The sequence below is a fragment of the Euprymna scolopes genome, chromosome 7, assembly GCF_053919585.1.
Source record: "Euprymna scolopes isolate OS-2025 chromosome 7, ASM5391958v1, whole genome shotgun sequence".
Lineage (NCBI taxonomy): Eukaryota > Metazoa > Mollusca > Cephalopoda > Sepiida > Sepiolidae > Euprymna > Euprymna scolopes.
In genome coordinates, this window is record NC_136488.1 from 107102219 (window position 1) to 107120674 (window position 18456).

The window sequence follows — 18456 nt, forward strand, 5'->3', positions numbered from 1 at the left end:
ATTCTTTACCAAATTATTTCTCACTTTTTTTCTTCATAGGTGATATGCCAGCAGCTACAGCAAAATATGAATTGAAAGATGCTGAGTGGTATTGGGGCGAGTTATCAAGGTATGAATTTTAAGAACTCTATTTGCTTTCTTACTCTCTTAGATCGTTACATTTCTATACTAGCAAGGCCAAATAAGAATTCCTGTGAGATTATTTGCGAATCTGTATAGATTTGATATTATGTTTGAAATTTTTAAGATGTTTGAACGACTTATTTTAGTTATTTTCACATTTTAGGCAATGTAACCCCCAGTCTTTTTTGGGTGGATCTTTTTGAACTTGGGAATTCTGGAAACCTACATGAACTGAATGTTTTATTTAATCCATTGTGTGAGAGAGTAGATTGTCCTCATTCCATCAACCATAACTGGGTAGAAGAGTTAATTATTAGTTAATATTGAAACTAAAATAAGATACGTATTGAACACGTTTGAAGTCAAATAACTGCAATGCGAAATTTTTTATAAAATAAACGAGTCTTTATTTTTTAAGAAATATATTTCAGAGATATACTCCTTTGTCGAGCTATATATTTTTTTTAAGAAATATATTTCAGAGATATACTCCTTTGTCAATCTCTATATTTTTTTTTTAAGAAATATATTTCAGAGATATACTCCTTTGTCAATCTATATATTTTTTTTTTAAGAAATATATTTCAGAGATATACTCCTTTGTCAATCTATATATTTTTTTTTTAAGAAATATATTTCAGAGATATACTCCTTTGTCAATCTATATATTTTTTAAGAAATATATTTCAGAGATATACTCCTTTGTCAATCTATATATTTTTTTAAGAAATATATTTCAGAGATATACTCCTTTGTCAATCTATATATTTTTTTTTTAAGAAATATATTTCAGAGATATACTCCTTTGTCAATCTATATATTTTTTAAGAAATATATTTCAGAGATATACTCCTTTGTCAATCTATATATTTTTTAAGAAATATATTTCAGAGATATACTCCTTTGTCAATCTATATATTTTTTAAGAAATATATTTCAGAGATATACTCCTTTGTCAATCTCTATATTTTTTAAGAAATATATTTCAGAGATATACTCCTTTGTCAATCTCTATATTTTTTAAGAAATATATTTCAGAGATATACTCCTTTGTCAATCTCTATATTTTTTTTTTAAGAAATATATTTCAGAGATATACTCCTTTGTCAATCTCTATATTTTTTAAGAAATATATTTCAGAGATATACTCCTTTGTCAATCTCTATATTTTTTAAGAAATATATTTCAGAGATATACTCCTTTGTCAATCTATATATTTTTTAAGAAATATATTTCAGAGATATACTCCTTTGTCAATCTCTATATTTTTTAAGAAATATATTTCAGAGATATACTCCTTTGTCAATCTCTATATTTTTTTTAAGAAATATATTTCAGAGATATACTCCTTTGTCAATCTCTATATTTTTTAAGAAATATATTTCAGAGATATACTCCTTTGTCAATCTCTATATTTTTTAAGAAATATATTTCAGAGATATACTCCTTTGTCAATCTCTATATTTTTTAAGAAATATATTTCAGAGATATACTCCTTTGTCAATCTAAATATTTTTTTTTAAGAAATATATTTCAGAGATATACTCCTTTGTCAATCTGTATATTTTTTAAGAAATATATTTCAGAGATATACTCCTTTGTCAATCTATATATTTTTTAAGAAATATATTTCAGAGATATACTCCTTTGTCAATCTATTTTTTTTCTCTTTTTCTTCACCATGATGTCGAGTGGAAGAATGTTCAATGAATTAAGCCCACATGAAACATCAAGCTGCGGGGTTTTTATGTAGTTGGATAGAATGCATGGTCGCGTGGTTTAAAAATCTGAGGGTTTTTTTATTTATAAAAAATTTCGCGTTGCAGTTATTTGGCTTCACTCAACGCTTCTAATGGATATAAACAAAAAACTACCCAGATAGTTAATATTGCCTATAATAAGGATTGCACTTTCATCTCTAAAGAGACTGTTACTATTTGGAGTTGTGTGGTTGTAGGTTATATCGACTGATGTCTGAAAATAACAGATGAAAATTGTAATAATCTATATATATAGTAGTATATATAATAGAAACGTTTGTGTATGTGTGTGTCGCCCACACTACAGGACCAATCATGACCAAACCTTGCATGGTATTGGTATCCAGCGTAGGGATGGTGCACACCATTTTTCAAAGTCAAAGGTCAAGGTCATATTTAGTGCGACTCTTCATAAACTCACCCACCAAGAGGTGGTATACACCAAGTTGGGGTCCGTCACCATCCCGAGGGCTGACACCATGACACTGGTCAACTTCTTTGTGAATTTGAATTAGATCACTCTCATTCACCCTCATCCCCTCCACTAATTATACTTTTGATTCTTTGTAATTATTTCAATTTTTATGTGTAACAATATAAGTGCCAACTTTGATATAATTAATTTGCTTTAAAGTTCATAGTTGGATTTCAGTCACTTCAGGAGGTAGTTTAAAATTTTTTTAAACACTTTAAAAAATTGTTGCTCTTACAAAATCACTGCAAAATACAGCAAAGTCCTGCGCATTTTTGCTAATAATAGAATAATGCAAACTTCTGCTTTCAACCCTGATCACTTAAATACAAGTGCAACATTGAATTTGCAAGTAATTAATTTTAATCAAAACCAAATTATAAGAGAGAACTTGATAATCTCATTACCATTGAGTCGTCAACGGATGACTCTGTGTTTGTTTACTAACACTGCATCTGTTGGTGTTTTTTCACTCCAAACAAGGATTATGTTGAGAGTTCAACAGTTGGATGTCTGTTCACATTACACTTGAACTTCTGCATATTAGTACAGTCAAGGAAACCGAGAGAAAATTCCAAAATCTAGCAGTTCAAGGGAAGAAATTACTTGAGTAGAAAACTGTCCGGCATTTAGTTATCTCTATAGTATAGGGATGGGATTTTGCTGTTTATCAGGGCTGTTTATGCAGAGTGGGTACAAAGGCTTGAAGTTTTTTTTTTTTTACATAGGCATCACCACTTATTAAGGTTAAGAGGCCACTTGAGGATAAGGGTTAAAGAATGTGCAGTAGAAATTGGACAATATAGTAGGAGCACTTTCCATTAAAATACTTGTAAAATAGGCACAGAGATGCAACATTTCATTGATGGGAAAAGTTACAGTTTGGTTGACAGTAAGACAGTTGTTGGGTTGACAACTCTTTTTTTCAACTTTGTCTAGGAGTGAGAGATTAGTAGCAGATGCACAAGTGCAAATGTGACAACAATATTCCATGCATGGGCAACTGGTGGCCTTGTAGAGGTACAAGATACTCTCAGGTGTAAGTAACTTTCTAACATGGTAGAGAGAGCCCACCTTCTTTGCAGCAGCCTTCACAATTCCTTTGATGTATTTATTCAAATTCATGTTCCTAGTAAATGTTAAGCTGAGGAGTTTGAATTAAGAATTTTCAGGTAGTATATCATTAGTCATGGCTATCAGTGGTTGAGATAGTTTCTTGTAATCATTAAAGGAAAGAAGCTTAGACTTTGCAGCATTAAATGTTACCATCCATTTCTGTCCCCATTCCACTAGAGACCGGATATGTGTTAATTTGTTTTCCCCTCGTGTCTGTTATAGAGCGTGGTGATGTCAGCAGCAAATATACCTATCTCGAAGTCAACTCTATCAGGATGGTCATTTCTGAATAAAAGGAATAATAAAGGTTCAAGGAGTGACCCCTGAAGGATACCCAGTATATAGTGTTGTTTTGATGTATGACCATCGAGGACAACCTGAATTTTTCTCTTATTTAAGAAGGATTTAATTATGTTAAGTATTTGTCCAGTAATGCCATATGATTTAATTGTCATGAGGAGGCCATCATGCCATACCTTGTCAAAGGCCTTAGATATATCTAGGCCTACTGCCCTAGCCTCCTGCTTTATCCAGTGCATGGTATATATGTTCAGAGATTAGTTAAAATATATCCATATGGTTGTTTGTAAAGAAATTTAGTATTTGTGAGGTGGTGGATTAGTGTTTGATTGATTAAGGACTCAAATATTTTGGCAAAGAAATAGAGGAGGCTAATGGAGTTCATAATTCAGTGGGTCAGTTCTTTTGCTAGAATTCTTGAAACAAGTACAAAAGAAGCAATTTTCCAGTAGTCAGGAAAGCAAGATTCGATAAGGCATTTGTTAAAGAGTTTGGAAAGAATTGGGGCAACCCCAGCAGAGCATTTTTTTAATACAGGATTCGTATAGGCTTGAAAAGTTATTGAATTTTAATTTTTGCCTTGAAACGATCTTATTTCTATTATTACCTTGAAAAATCCTTGAAAAAAAAAAAGTCTTGAAAATATCTTGAAAATTGTATTCTTTATGTCCAGTCAAAATTTGTGTTGAAAATATTATAAATAAAATTGAAATAAATACTTTTAAATTATTTTTTAAGTAGTAATAAAAAAGTATTAAAATATTTTTTTAAATATTGAAAATAAAAAAGAAATACATTGTTGCATAGCATTGTGGATCTAAAAGTTATCTCTTTATCACAAAACTACCTGATGCTTTCCATATTGTAACATCAAGGGGTTTCATAATAATGGGACATAAATTTTGTTTTTAAAACTTGAATTTTGTCTGGAGAAGGCCTTGAAAAACTTAAAAAAGTCTTTGAAAATAGACATTGAAAATCTGTAGGTACACTGTAATAATATACCCGAGATGAGACCAGGTTCACATGCCTTTGAGGTGTCTAGGTTTTTTATTATGAACTTGAGAGTGGTTTCTGTTCACAAAGAAAAATCTGGGAGGGAGTTGTTCACGGGGTCCAAAGTGGAGTTGGAGACAAATCATTGGGCAAGCAGGTTAGTCTTCTCAGTTGCCATGCAAACAATCTCAAGGTTGTTGGATAGTGCGAGAATTGTTGATTACCCATTATTTACTACACTGTTATAAATTTTCCAGAAATCATGAGTTCTTAATTTCTGCAACTCAATGCATTTTTTGGGTGGTTTCAGTATATCTTTTTTAGCTACGACTATTTTGCTCTTACAATTATTTCTAGCTTCTACATACTTTTGTCAATTTGTATTGGACTTATGTTGGATAAATCTGTGGTATGCATGCTGCCTTTGAGTAATGGCAGCTGTGCAAATAGAAGTGAACCATTAGGGAGAGTGGGGTTTGCTATAGAACTTCTGAGTGGCAACATGCGCTTCACTTGCTTCTTTGAACCATTCAGTGGTCTTATTTGCACACTGTTCTGCAGGAAGAGAATAGGTATTTCCCCATAGAGCATTTCTGATGTGATTCCTGATGGCTTCACAGTCAGCCTTCTTGTAGTACCTTGTTTTGAGCAATGACTTTTCAACTTAGGGTCTAGAGTTTAGGATGATGTCTATCATTATCACAATGTGATCAGCATTCCCAAATGGGCAATAGGTATTTGAATTCTGTGGAACTGTCTATAATAAATAAGTCTAGAAGTGAAGCTTGCTGATCCTGTTGATCTGGGAAATGGGTTGGGGATGTTACTATCTGTATGAGGGAATGAGATATAGAAAAGTTATGTGTGATGCTACCAGCTGTGTCTGTAACTAGAGAAACCAAACCAATTACTGTGGTGGACATTAAATCAGCAAATACATATACTTTAGCACTGGTATCTAATGAGAGTACTGTATCTATGCTATCAGAGATATGATTAATTACGGTACAATCCTGGGTCGAAGGAGAATGGGAAAGAAAATACAGCTAATGCTATGTTGCAGGTTTAAAACACATGAAATCCCGATTGTCTGATTTTAGTATAGATTCCCAAGTTGTTACGAATATAGACTTCCAGTCTGTGCATGTGTCTGAGTCCTTATGGCAAAGTGGGAGAGCTGTCATTTTATTCAATAGTTTCAGTTTAAGGGTAAGAGGTGCTAAACAAAGTAGATGTGCATAGCCCCAAACATGCAGACCATTAGCTAACTCCTCATCGATTAGCTAACTCCTCATCGATTAGCTAACTCCTCATCGATTAGCTAACTCCTCATCGATTAGCTAACTCCTCATCGATTAGCTAACTCCTCATCCATCAGCTAAATTCTCATCCACAGGAAGGTAACTGTGGGAAAGCTCACCGAAAATGAGCGCAAAGTTCTCTTTCCATGCATGATATGGAACTACAAACATTCTGATATTATATAACTGATGATAGAGCAGCCATCTAAGCACTACCACAGAGCTAGGACTTCTGTACTCTCAGCCGAAATACAGCAACCAAGCAAACTGTCAAACTGATACCTGTCTGACAAAAGTGGCTAAGTCTAATTGCATGAACATATGTGGCAATCAAGCACTCGCAAGATGTCCAGTTTTAGGGGGAGAGAATGAGGCTGAAATGGGAAACGTTAAAAGCCCTAGTCAGGAAACAAGGTCAAGCACTGGATGTCTCTAATGAGTCCCTGTGATTGCACCTTTGTGCCTGGCTAAGAGGCAAAGGAGGAGAGTTGAAGCTGGGTGATAGGCAGAGCCTATCTATTCCTTAAACAGTTTAGATTTGCAAACCGCTATCTTCAGACAATGCTCACTTGGAACCTTAGAAACTGAACGGCTCTATCCATGCGCCACGGACATTGTCTGAAGATAGTGGTTTCAATTCTATTCAAAGGAGGGCAGAGGATTAGTTGGCCAAAATGTAGTGAGACAACAACAACCATGGAAAGCAGTAATTATGAGATACAGTTACAAGGCTCGGTATTTCTATCCCATCGCAGTTAACCACCTGAAGAAAGCCATAGGATGAGTTGGCCAAACGTTTACATCGCTGAATTTGAATACAATTACGCATTTTTTTTTATACCGAATAGCGAAAGAAACACGCGGCGATCTAAAAATCTGGAAAAAATAGCGTTTAAAAGTCGAGCAAATTAAATACACGTGCAACACCCATTGTTAAGTCATACATATTATCATCTAGACAGCATATTTTAAGGAGTGAGCCGACCGAAGCCCGGCGAAAAAGCCTTAAACGGACATACACAAAAATGCACACACACACACATTTTCACTTTTATATATATAGATGATTAATAAGTGTCTATTCAATATAAATGTAATATAAAGTACAGTAGAACCCTGGGATAAGGCATTAAAACTTAGTAACAAAATACAGTACAGTATTTAATACACATGTATTTGATCAGATAACATTATAAATAACACTGTAAAGTGGGGTAAATACTGTAATCAGGGTCCGGAAAAACACTGTATTCCACATCGTAACTTGAAAAAATCATATCCTAGGGCCACCATATCCCGGGGCTCTACTGTAGAGATACAAGTTATAGATAATGCATATATACTTATATATAATAACCATAGATATTAAGTATTCACTTTTAAAGTTCTTCTGCCTTCTAAAGTTAAAAAAGGACTAGAAGATAAGCCCCCTCCAATAATACAAACAAAGTATGAGGAGCAAGAGAAGCAGAGCAATTGGTTTTTATCAACTTGGAACAGAAGAGATTATTCAAACTATAATTACAAGAATGCAGTATTAATATACATTAGGATACACAGGTATTGAGGTAAAATTCAGTGAGTATAAGGATTAAAAAAATGTTTATTATGCAAAACGGGCACAGGCGGTCATATTGAAGGTAAAGTAACTAATCCTTTTAATTTTACATCTAGAAAGGAATCAGTTATTTTGTATGAGGGATTGTAGTATTAGACATTAAGAACCATATGCAGCCAGTATGTGCCTTGTATTTAAGAATAGATTTAGTCAAAGAAGAATGATAGTTTAAAAGCTTTAATAAAAAGTTAAAAATAGAATATTATCAGGAAATTAAGACTAGGAAAACAAAATTTAGATAAAATAAACATTACAATACTGAATAAGCAAGTAAGAAATTCAGTCTTTCGTGAACATTTTGACTTCATGTTGCATGCAGCATTATTGGCAGCTAAAATTGAGGTCAAATGAATTTCTGCTTGTCTTTAACCTATGGTCAGTACTTAAGTTTCTCAGCAGGGGTAGGGGAGCTCTTTGGGTAGAAATTTTTTTATCATTTTGTTTATCTACTTATTTTCTTTTATGTTAGGTCTAGGTATAGGATGTTAATCCATTTAGTAACACATATGGCTTGCATTTAAGAGAACATTTTATCAAAGAAAAAATAATTTAGAAGCTTCAGAGAGAATGAAAAATAGAATGTTATCAGAAAATTAAAACAGGAAATTAAATTTAAATACAATAAGCACAACTTTACAAAAATGGCCAAGACAATTCAAATAAAATACTAGTGGTATGCAAGCACAACCATTTCCTCAGTTTGTGAGAAAGAAATCGGAAATGGGGAGACTGCATTCATTGTCCTAGTCAACAATCAAGGCTAAGCACAAGGTGCCTCAAGTGAGTCCCTGATATTGTACCTTTGCGCCTGACTAATAGACAAATGAGGAGTATGGAAGCAAGGTGATGAGCAAAGCTTACCTACTCTTTAAGTATTTTAGGTTTGCAAACCGGAAAATTTGTTTGAGTCACCAGTTCTAGGAAGGTTGTCAACAAAGACTGGAGAGCCCCTCCCCCTCCCAGTTTTAGTGCAGTGATATGGAATCAAAAGCACAAATGGTGGTAGTCTCCCTTTATTTAAAGATTATATCTCATTTTACTCAAGTTTAACTCTAATTATTGCTTTAGAGGTAAATTCAAGTGGCAGACATTATATTAAATGTAAACACTGGTCATTTTATTTATAACTAGCTGAAGTACCCGGTGTTGCCAGGTTGTATATATTTGAATATTTTGTTCCCATACATTATAATAAATATAGATTAAACAAAACATAAATTCATAATGACTTCTTTTTCCACACACTCCATGTGGTGGGAGCAGTAGTGCATTTTATTTTATAGAGATCTCGCCAGTAGACCTAATCGTTTTTTATAGTTTAATCTTTTATCTTCTTGACCTTCTTTCAAAATATGATGCAAGAATTGACATTATTTTATATTTTAGTGCAAATCTGAAAACTGTTGAATCATTTGTTTTAACTATTTAATGTACAATACATATAAAGATGGCATTAGTAATCTATTCTGTTAATGAAATAATTACAATTCAGTTTCCACCAGTTCATATCTGAAAACTGGTAAATGAACCTCTAGCATTAATTTTGAAGAATCTCTACAATAAACAACATTTTTGGTGTGACCTCTTACAGGTGTGTGTGTGTGTTTTCAGGACTTCCAATGCGTGAGAAACCAACATACAACTAGCCATGAGAAAAGCAAGGTGTCTGAAGATTAAGTCCAACAACTTTTAGGCTTTGTCCTTGAGCTTTACTTATAACCATGGCAAAAGTAATTTTTGTTGGAATTGTAAAAGCTTGAACTGAAATGGCATGTCAGAAGGAATCAGAGGAATCCGAGGAATTAACAGTTTCACCCTTAAAATGTCCAGCTATTATAATGGCTTCCAGAATATTAGTTTTCAAAGATTTTTTTGCTAAAAGTAGTGGTGGGACGATTAATCGGAATCGGAATCGTTAATCATAAGAATCGTGTATTTTGGGAGGTATCGGAATCGGAATCGCATCGTTAAAAAATACCTTAATTTTCCGATTCCTTCATTACGATTCTTTTAGTCTGATGTTGAAAAAAAGAAAAAAAATTCCTGATATTTCTAACCGCAAGAGAGAAATGTAGCATGTTATAAAAAGAAACCAAAGAAATTCATTATTAACAGGGCAATGCTTAGTGCCCCTCCCTTACAAGGTTCATTCATTCAGATCTATTGTAATCAAAACTACAAAAGAGTTAACTTGAAAAGAAGTATGCAGGGCTCTACATTGCGAGTAAAAATAAAAAAACGCTTATCTTTTTGGCGATTGTTTTTTTTTTTACTGACAAATCTTCTCATACTGAATGAAAATGCTTTTTCAACTTATATTTTCTTAAAATAAAACGAGCAAAGTCAAATTATTTAAACAGTAAAAGGTTTAATAGAACAATATACTTTTTTTCTTTTTTTAAAAGAAGGCTTTTGAAAGAAATATCTCTAAAATGAAATTGATCACGTTGTATTATTTCGCAAAATTTTGACAGTAGTCGGCTTCTTTTGAAGTTTCAAAAAAATCGACCCCATACCTATCTCTTCCAAACCTAAAGTTATTAAATAACCCCTTCGTTAATTTAAAGGTAATTAATTCAATTCAGTCAAGTTGTTTTTTTTTTTTAATTTCATTGAAATAAAATCCATTATTTTTTTTATTTTTTTCTCCAGAAAGATAAAACCCTGAATTTGATTATATTAAAAGCAGAATAATATAATCTTTTTTCTAGAATTTTAAATTGAAAATTAAAAAAAAGTGTTTGCCGCAGTTTTTTGCCGAACGAAAAAGAAATTAATATATATTTTTTAAAAGGTTTTGTAATCAATTAATTTTTATGTCTAAATAATATTTACGATTAATTAAATAATTTCATTTTAAAAAGTATTTATAAATAGAATTTTACTTAAGACTTATAGTTTAGCAATATTGAACCGCATCAACCATGTGTGAATTGAACACAGTCAACCAAAAAAAAAAATTCAAAAGAAAATGCATATTTGCATTTCATTATGTAAACTTTTATACATTGGTTTCAAAAATTAAATTCTATAAGTTTTTTTTTTTGTTAACTACTGAACAACGTGGAAAGGTGTGGGGGGAGGAAAAAAGGAAATTAAATGATGATAATAAATTATGATAACCGTCTTTGAAAGGCACTAAACTCCTAAAATTTATTTCTTAAAAATTTTAAGCGGCATTCCCCAGCGATTTTAAAGCACTCTCTCTCTCAAAAAAAAAAAAAAAAAAAAAAAGATTTGATTTTTAAGTTTGGGAAAGATATATTTATTATAACCGAATTCCTGTATGAAGACTGGATCTACTTTATTGGACGTTAATTTGAGAGATAAGTAATTTTTCAATGTTTAATATGTTTTTAAAGTTTCAATTATCAATTAAATTTTTTCATTGCGTTTTTTTTTTCAATTTATTTAAAAAAAAAAAAAAACAGGGTTTAAAATGTATTTTTCAAGGTAACAAGCTTCGAAATAAGTCTAATAAAAAAAAAAATCACTTAATTTTTAATTTCGACAACCCTGAGAATTTAATTATTAAAAAAATATTGAAATGTGACATTTTTTTTATTTAACATTTCTATTAGTTCAATTAATTTTCTTTCAATAATTCATTTCACTCAACAAACTTCACCATTTTTTTTTTCATTTTTTTTTTAAAATTTTTTCTGTAATTTTGGTAATTATGTTTGCTCAATTTTATCTAGTATTTCATTTGTTTTTTATAGTGGTATCATTTTTATGTGTTCCTTTGATATACCCTATTTCAAAATTAGTTTGGCTAAACTTATTCTTCACGTTAGAAACAACGTGTAAAAGCGATTATTACATATGTGTGCTGATGATAGCTCGTATGTTCTAGGGATTTACCAGCACCCACATGTAATAAAATTAAAACAAAAGAAAAAGATTTAATGAAAAAGAAATTTATTAAAAAATAAATTAACAAGAAAAAAAGAAAAAGATTATTATTTTTTGAAGGGCGACAACTCGCTAATAAAATTGTCTCCCTTAGATCATAAAGAAAGTATTTCTTTATGTATTGTGTTTTGAAATGGTTTGCTCTATATGTATGTGCTTTTCGGTCAACAAACTCAAAGAATAAATAAAAACTTTACCAGAATCCAAACAGCAGTTCTTCCTTCAGTGAGATTTTTGTTTTTTACGGCCTTTATGAGGAAGCCGGAATTCGGACGTTGGTTGCCTATGTGTACACCCCAAAAATATGTCACGAACTGACTTTACCCACCAATAGCGTTTCTTTTATATGAGATTTTTAAGAATTTCCTGGAACCTTCTAGAGACTCCAAAAAAGAACAAAAAGGCGTTCTACGCCTTTTTATATTTATAGACGCCAATTATTATTTATTTTTATGAATAACGACATTCTAGAAACGTCTTTATGTTTTAATTAATATATCAATAAACATATTTATATTATAAGAAATATTTATATATTTCTTAATCCAATCATAGGAGAAAATATGTTCTCCTATGACACAATGAAAAAGTTAGAAAAAACAATAGGTGTTAACTACTCTTTGTGAATTATGGAGGTCTGAAGAACTGCCGTCACAAATACAACTATCAATAGCCAAACAAAAAATCGTTTTTGAAATTCCTTTAATTGTAACTTTTCGCTATACCTACCTTTTGGTATAAAACACAAAAACTTTCGATTAATGGTATTTCTCAAATATGGTTGTTAACTTTCGAAGGGTTATTTTGTATCTACAGCGCCATGTCACGTGGTATATTGTTTTTTTTCATTACGCACGTTCATTTATAAATTATTAAATTAAATATTTATCTTTTTTATATTTAATTAGTATATATTTTCTTTCTCTTCCGCTATATTTTTTTATTTAATTCATTAAATCTCTTAATTATGAGGACCAAAATAATGAATCGTGTTAATTTATTCTCTAATTTTCTTGTTTTTGTTCTGTTATATAAATTCTATTTTATTTGTTTTTGCTCTGAAGGATAAATTCCATTTTCTTTGGGGTTTTTTTTTTTCTGTATTCCAATTAAGTAAAATAAATTTCCTCTAAAATAAATTTTGCTAATTTTTCCGTTTAGTTTACTATATAATAATTTTATTTAAACCAAAACACGACGGTGTAGACATAAAATATCTCTTCCAAAGTTAGGGACCATATTTGGGAACTACCGACCATAAGTATAAAACTACCTGGTATATTTCAAAACAATAATTCCCTAGGAATCGGAATCGTACTTGGTATCGGAATCGTTAATCAATATTTTCCTGGAATCGGAATCGTATAAAGATTAGGAATCGTCCCAACACTAGCTAAAAGTTTTTATAGTTTATAACTATGAAAAGTTCTATTCATATGGTTTAAATTTTTTTATATATATAAAAAAATTTAAATCATATGAATAGAACTTTTCATAGTTATAAACTATAAAAACTTTTTATAAAGCAATATAAAAATAGAATTTTTATTATTTGAAACTATGAAAAGCTTTAAGTTCAGGTTTAAACAATATAAATAAAACTTTTATAATTTTACACAATGTAAAAAGCTATATTTACAATTCAAAATTGAATCATGTGATTAGTTATGAACGATACAAATTAATATTAAGCACGCGTATTCTATTGTGACTTTTAATAATTTTATTGTCTATTCTCTTTCAATTTTTTTGAAATTTATTAATTTTCATGTGTATTCTTTTTCACAACTATGGCCACCACTTTTAACATAAAAATTATACTGTTTGATATTCGAAATACTACTTATTTGCAGAAAGTTAAAATATTTAATACATAAAATATTCGTTTTCAGCATATCAGAAAACCAGTGAAAGTTGTCATTTTAAAGGAAAATGTTAAGGTGGAAACCAAGTAAAAATTTCACCTTAAAAATTATAAAAAGTTTGGTAGTTATGTATTTTATGTACCGTGCTGAAATAATGTTATTGTTTCAAAAACCATTCTTAACGTGGGGAGTGTTTTGTAAATATTCTCTGTTTCCACCTAACAATTTAATAAAAACAAAGATATTGTGAAACTTAAATTTAACCTGAAAAAACTATTTTAAAATAGTGCAGTACCAAAAATATATAAGCATGAAACTTCTAGTTAAATTGGTTAAAATTAAAAATACAAAAAGTTCTGTTCATATTGTTTAAAATAATAAATGATTAAATTACAAATTTTATTGTTGAAAAGAAAGATTTATATTTAAAATAAAAAAAACTATTTATGCTTTTTTTTTTCAACGTTTTCATGATTTTTTTTTTTTTTAAAGAAGTTTTGCTTACTTAAAACTCAACATCTGAAATAGCAATGTCACTGTTTATATATTGTTGACATAACGGTGATTAGGGAGTTTGTTTCCTTTTATTTGATAGAGGGTTCGAGATTATTTTGCCACCTAAACGCCCATCTTGCCAGAATTTTTGGTACTTGTACAGTGTACGAACGATGCTGAAATAATATTATTTAGAAAACCATTCTTAACATGGAGAGGAGGCTTGTTAACTATTTTGAAGTTTCACCTAACAGTTTAATGAAAAAAGAAAAATTATTTCAAGTAAAAGGAAGAAGCTATGTAAATTAAGGATATAATTTGGAGAAAAGAAACTTATCTCAAAGAAACAGGTGTATTAATTTAAAGAGAAAGTAATGTCGATTGGCACTTGCATCGATGCAGGGGCAGGGATGAACGAAACTTTATAAATAAAATTTCATTTTTAGAGCAACATCAAATTTTATTTAATTTTGTTTAAAAAATGAGAAACAAAACTTCTGTTTATGTTGAATGATTGCTTTCGTGTCAACCTTTCATGTGTTGTAATAGTCTTGTGGCGGTATTTTGATTGAAATTAGTGGCAGACGACAATCTGACTATTTTGGCGGATTTTCCTCAGTCGAGGATTCGAACGTGAATACATGTTTTGTTTTTGTTTTTGCTATGAAAATCATATTCATGGAAATTACTTATTCTACTGTAAGCGAAGTGTCGAAGATAACCAAGTGCATGTATTTTTATGATAAATGGAAAATATCTCGTGTTATTTAAAATATTTTAAATAACATTTTAAAATATTTAAAAAAAAAAACAACAACAACAAAAAAAAAACAGGGCCTACTAAGATATTTGTTAAAGGTTTTTCTATGACTCAATTTTTCGGGAAAATGAGAATAATAGTCCGAATAAAATATATGAGACATCTTATCTGATTAGATATTATTTATGTACTTTTTATGGAAATAAACCTGTATTTTGTGTTGGCATAATGTCCTGTGTAAGAAAGCTCAGAAAAACTAAAAATAGTAAAAACACATGCATTCAGAAAAATTTGGCAGTTTTTGTTTGGTATCAATAGTTGTTCATCTAATCGATAAATGAATAAAATATATATAGGTATGTTTTGTAAATGCCATGTAACGTCTGAAAAAAAAAAATGCATGCAATCGAAACGTAAAAATTTTTAGTATCTTGCACAATTTGACCTGGATTCTCGGGAATTTCCGTCAGGCATGGATCGGGTGAGATTGGCAATCATCGGTTTCAGCCGAGCATTGTTCAAATGTTGAAACGCTAAATTAACTTTTTATTTTTATGTAATGTTTTTAGTATTTTTTCTGTGATAATAAATGATGGGTTCTGATTATTTATTTATTTATTTATTTGTAATTCATTGACTGAGCGTTTAATAAAAAGGAAAGATACCATAAAAATTTAATTTAATTTTAAAATCCTATCTGAAATGTAACATTTGGTGTTTTTAGTGTACGCATGTAAAAACACCGAATATTTCTTTGTAATTAATAATTTTTTTTTATCTAAGCGGTCAAATAATAATAAAAGATATATAGTTATGTCTTCGATAAGTGAATAATAAAAAAATATATAGGTTTTCCTTTGTATTAACAAATTCTAAACTGCAAGTGAAATTTACGTATTATTTGATTTTTTATTAATACAAAAAGACAATCAAAATATGTAGTGTTCTAGCATCATGTTGTTTTAAGTGTGCGCAAAAGCACAAAAAATGTCAGCTAGTGGTTAATGTATTTTACATGTAAATTTGCCAATATCTGTACGCGTTATTCATGTATGTAAACAAAGATATTATTCGCTATAAACCATCCTTGGTGCACAAATATTATTTCCTGAGAATTTCAATGTTATGTGACCAGTAGTTTAGGAGTTTACCTGTCAGATATTTACACACACACATACATTTGCTGTTTTATTTATATAGATTAATGCTTAGTAAGTTTCTTACAATCTCTGGTGGTATAGAGATTTTGGTAGGTGTTTAATTATTGGATATGTTGAATTATTATGATGAAATATGGTTTGGCAAAACTGTGAATCTGGCATGGCTCTGGAATTATTGGTGCCAGACAATTGTTGTTCCACCTATATTTGCTTCAAAAACAGTCTTATTTAATTTTCATGTAAAATACATTAACTAATATAACTAATTAAGTTGTTCAATGTTGTATTTGTATTACATTTGTATTCTCATTTTTCAATTTTAAGTTTAATGGAGTAAAGGGAAATAATTTTGTGTTCTTTTAAAATCCTTTCACGAAACTGAAACTTTTGCAAATATTCATTAATAAATATCTAAGACCTATTATGATTTCACAAAAAATTTTTGGAAGTATTTGAATTTTCATGAAAGGGCTTCCTTCCCCTCTTTACCCCCTTTGCATAAAACTAAATCAAATTAAATATAGCGCACATGAGCCCTTATGCCTAGCAACTGTAATCCAAAATTTATAATAATCAGCTAATTAGTTTAAAACTTAATGCTGTTCATAAGATATATAGATACACATCTCACTCCATCTTTTTTGTGATTATTTTTTTTTATTTGATGTTTTTGTATATAAAAATAAACATGGAATGAACTTATGCATTTTGATATGAATTTAGCTGTTTTTTTTGTTTAGTAAATTATTCATATTAGAGTTTTGTTTAGTAAATTATTCATGTTAGAGTTTTGTAATATGAATTTTTTTTTTATTCCTTAATTATCTCATTTATATATGTGTGTATGTGCACATACATATATATATGAATTTAATCTTTATAAATGTCTTTTTTCTTTTAGAGAAGAGGTAAATGAGAAGCTGAAGGATGCCTTGGATGGAACCTTTCTGGTCCGAGATGCCTCTACGCCTGGTGACTACACTCTGACCCTTAGGTATGATGACTTTCAGATTGGCTTTGGAGTTTTTTCTTTTGTTCTTGTTTCACAATTTTACTCATAAAAATCGTTTTTTTAATCCAGTTAATATTGATTAATAACAATGATGATGATACAGGCAAAAAATGCTATTGTTCAATAAGATTTAACAGATTGTTTTATATATACAGTAGAACCCTGGGATACAGCATTAAAAAATAGTTAAAAAATACAGTACAGTATATAATACATATGTATATAATCAAATAACATTATAAATAACACCATAAGGTGGGGTAAACACCCTAACCAGGGGCTGGAAAAACATTGTATTCCATATTGTAACTTGAAAAAAATGTATCCTAGGGCCACCGTATCATTCATATATATATATATATATATATATATATATATATAAAAGAAACATTTGAAAATCATAAAACTAAAGATATGTAGGCTCTGTAGAAAATGAATAGAAGACTGGTTAAAGTAATCATTACATGGCAAATATAAAATATATTAAAGGCAACATTTTTGAAATAGCTTTTTTCCCATTCACTGCTGAGAGAGGACCATCTTTTAGGCTTTCCTTTCTTTCTTTTAGAAAGTGTTAGTTCATTACTAATCACCTGAAGTGCCTCTATCGGGCATTTTTTCAGGTTAAAGTATTCTTACACTACGGTGTTGGCTCTTCAATCCCAGTTTCTGACCCTTGTGTCACATCATCCTGCTGTGGAAGATAAATAACATAAAAAATATGAAAGCATCACTGTACTATGAAAATGTATTTTTGAACTGAAAAACCAAAAAGTAAAAAAAGCAACAAATGTTAATCTGGTTGTAGTACTGATAAAGATGCATTTGATTAGGAAGTTGAATGAAATTTTCAAAAGATAAATATTAAAGCAACTTCTAATACATAGTAATAGTGGGTATTTATTTTTCATTGAGAAAATGAATTCAATTCTTAAGAGCAGATAGTATCTGTTTGCCCTAACTTTTTTGAAGAAAATCTTGTAAAAAAAATTTGTAAAGTCCCAATATGAAGATAGCTACTAAAAGAGGAAGATTTTAGAGATGCATACAGATATGACCATGTTGAAAGAATGGATGAGAGTTATTGGGTTAGCAGATGTAGAATTGTCTCAGCAGAGTTGGCTTATAGAAGAAGATTAAGGAAACCGTGGGAGGAAATGATAAGGATGGACTTGCGATGTTGATTTGGAAATCAGTTTCTTAAATCCGTCCAATGCATATCAGCATGTCAACGAAATATTATGATGATGATGATGATGAATGAGCGTAATACTTTTGATTTATTTTCATTGTATTCAGAGTTTCTTTTGTCACATTACAGAAAAGGAGGCAGCAATAAATTGATAAAGATTTATCATAAAAACAACAAATATGGATTTGTGGAACCATTAACATTTGATTGTGTGGTTGAACTTATTGAGCATTATCGGTATCATTCTCTTGCTATCTATAATAGAGCACTTGATACTCGATTAGAACATCCAGTGAGTCGACCTGGCCCGGTAAGTAAAACAATCTTCTTTTATTTTAATTTTAAAAATTTTGATTGAAATAATTAAATAG

At 30.2% G+C, this 18456-nt stretch overlaps 1 protein-coding gene across 2 annotated transcripts in view; it reads left to right on the forward strand.

Moving 5' to 3' along the window:
- Positions 1 to 18456, forward strand: part of LOC145279882 (phosphatidylinositol 3-kinase regulatory subunit alpha-like) — a 140331-nt gene that overhangs the window by 96573 nt on the left and 25302 nt on the right. For both annotated transcript variants that reach the window (XM_080131341.1, XM_080131342.1), the window contains exons 17-19: positions 40 to 109; positions 16783 to 16875; positions 18215 to 18395. In XM_080131341.1, coding sequence (XP_079987467.1) covers positions 40 to 109; positions 16783 to 16875; positions 18215 to 18395 — 344 coding nt within the window. The remainder of the gene's footprint in view (positions 1 to 39; positions 110 to 16782; positions 16876 to 18214; positions 18396 to 18456) is intronic.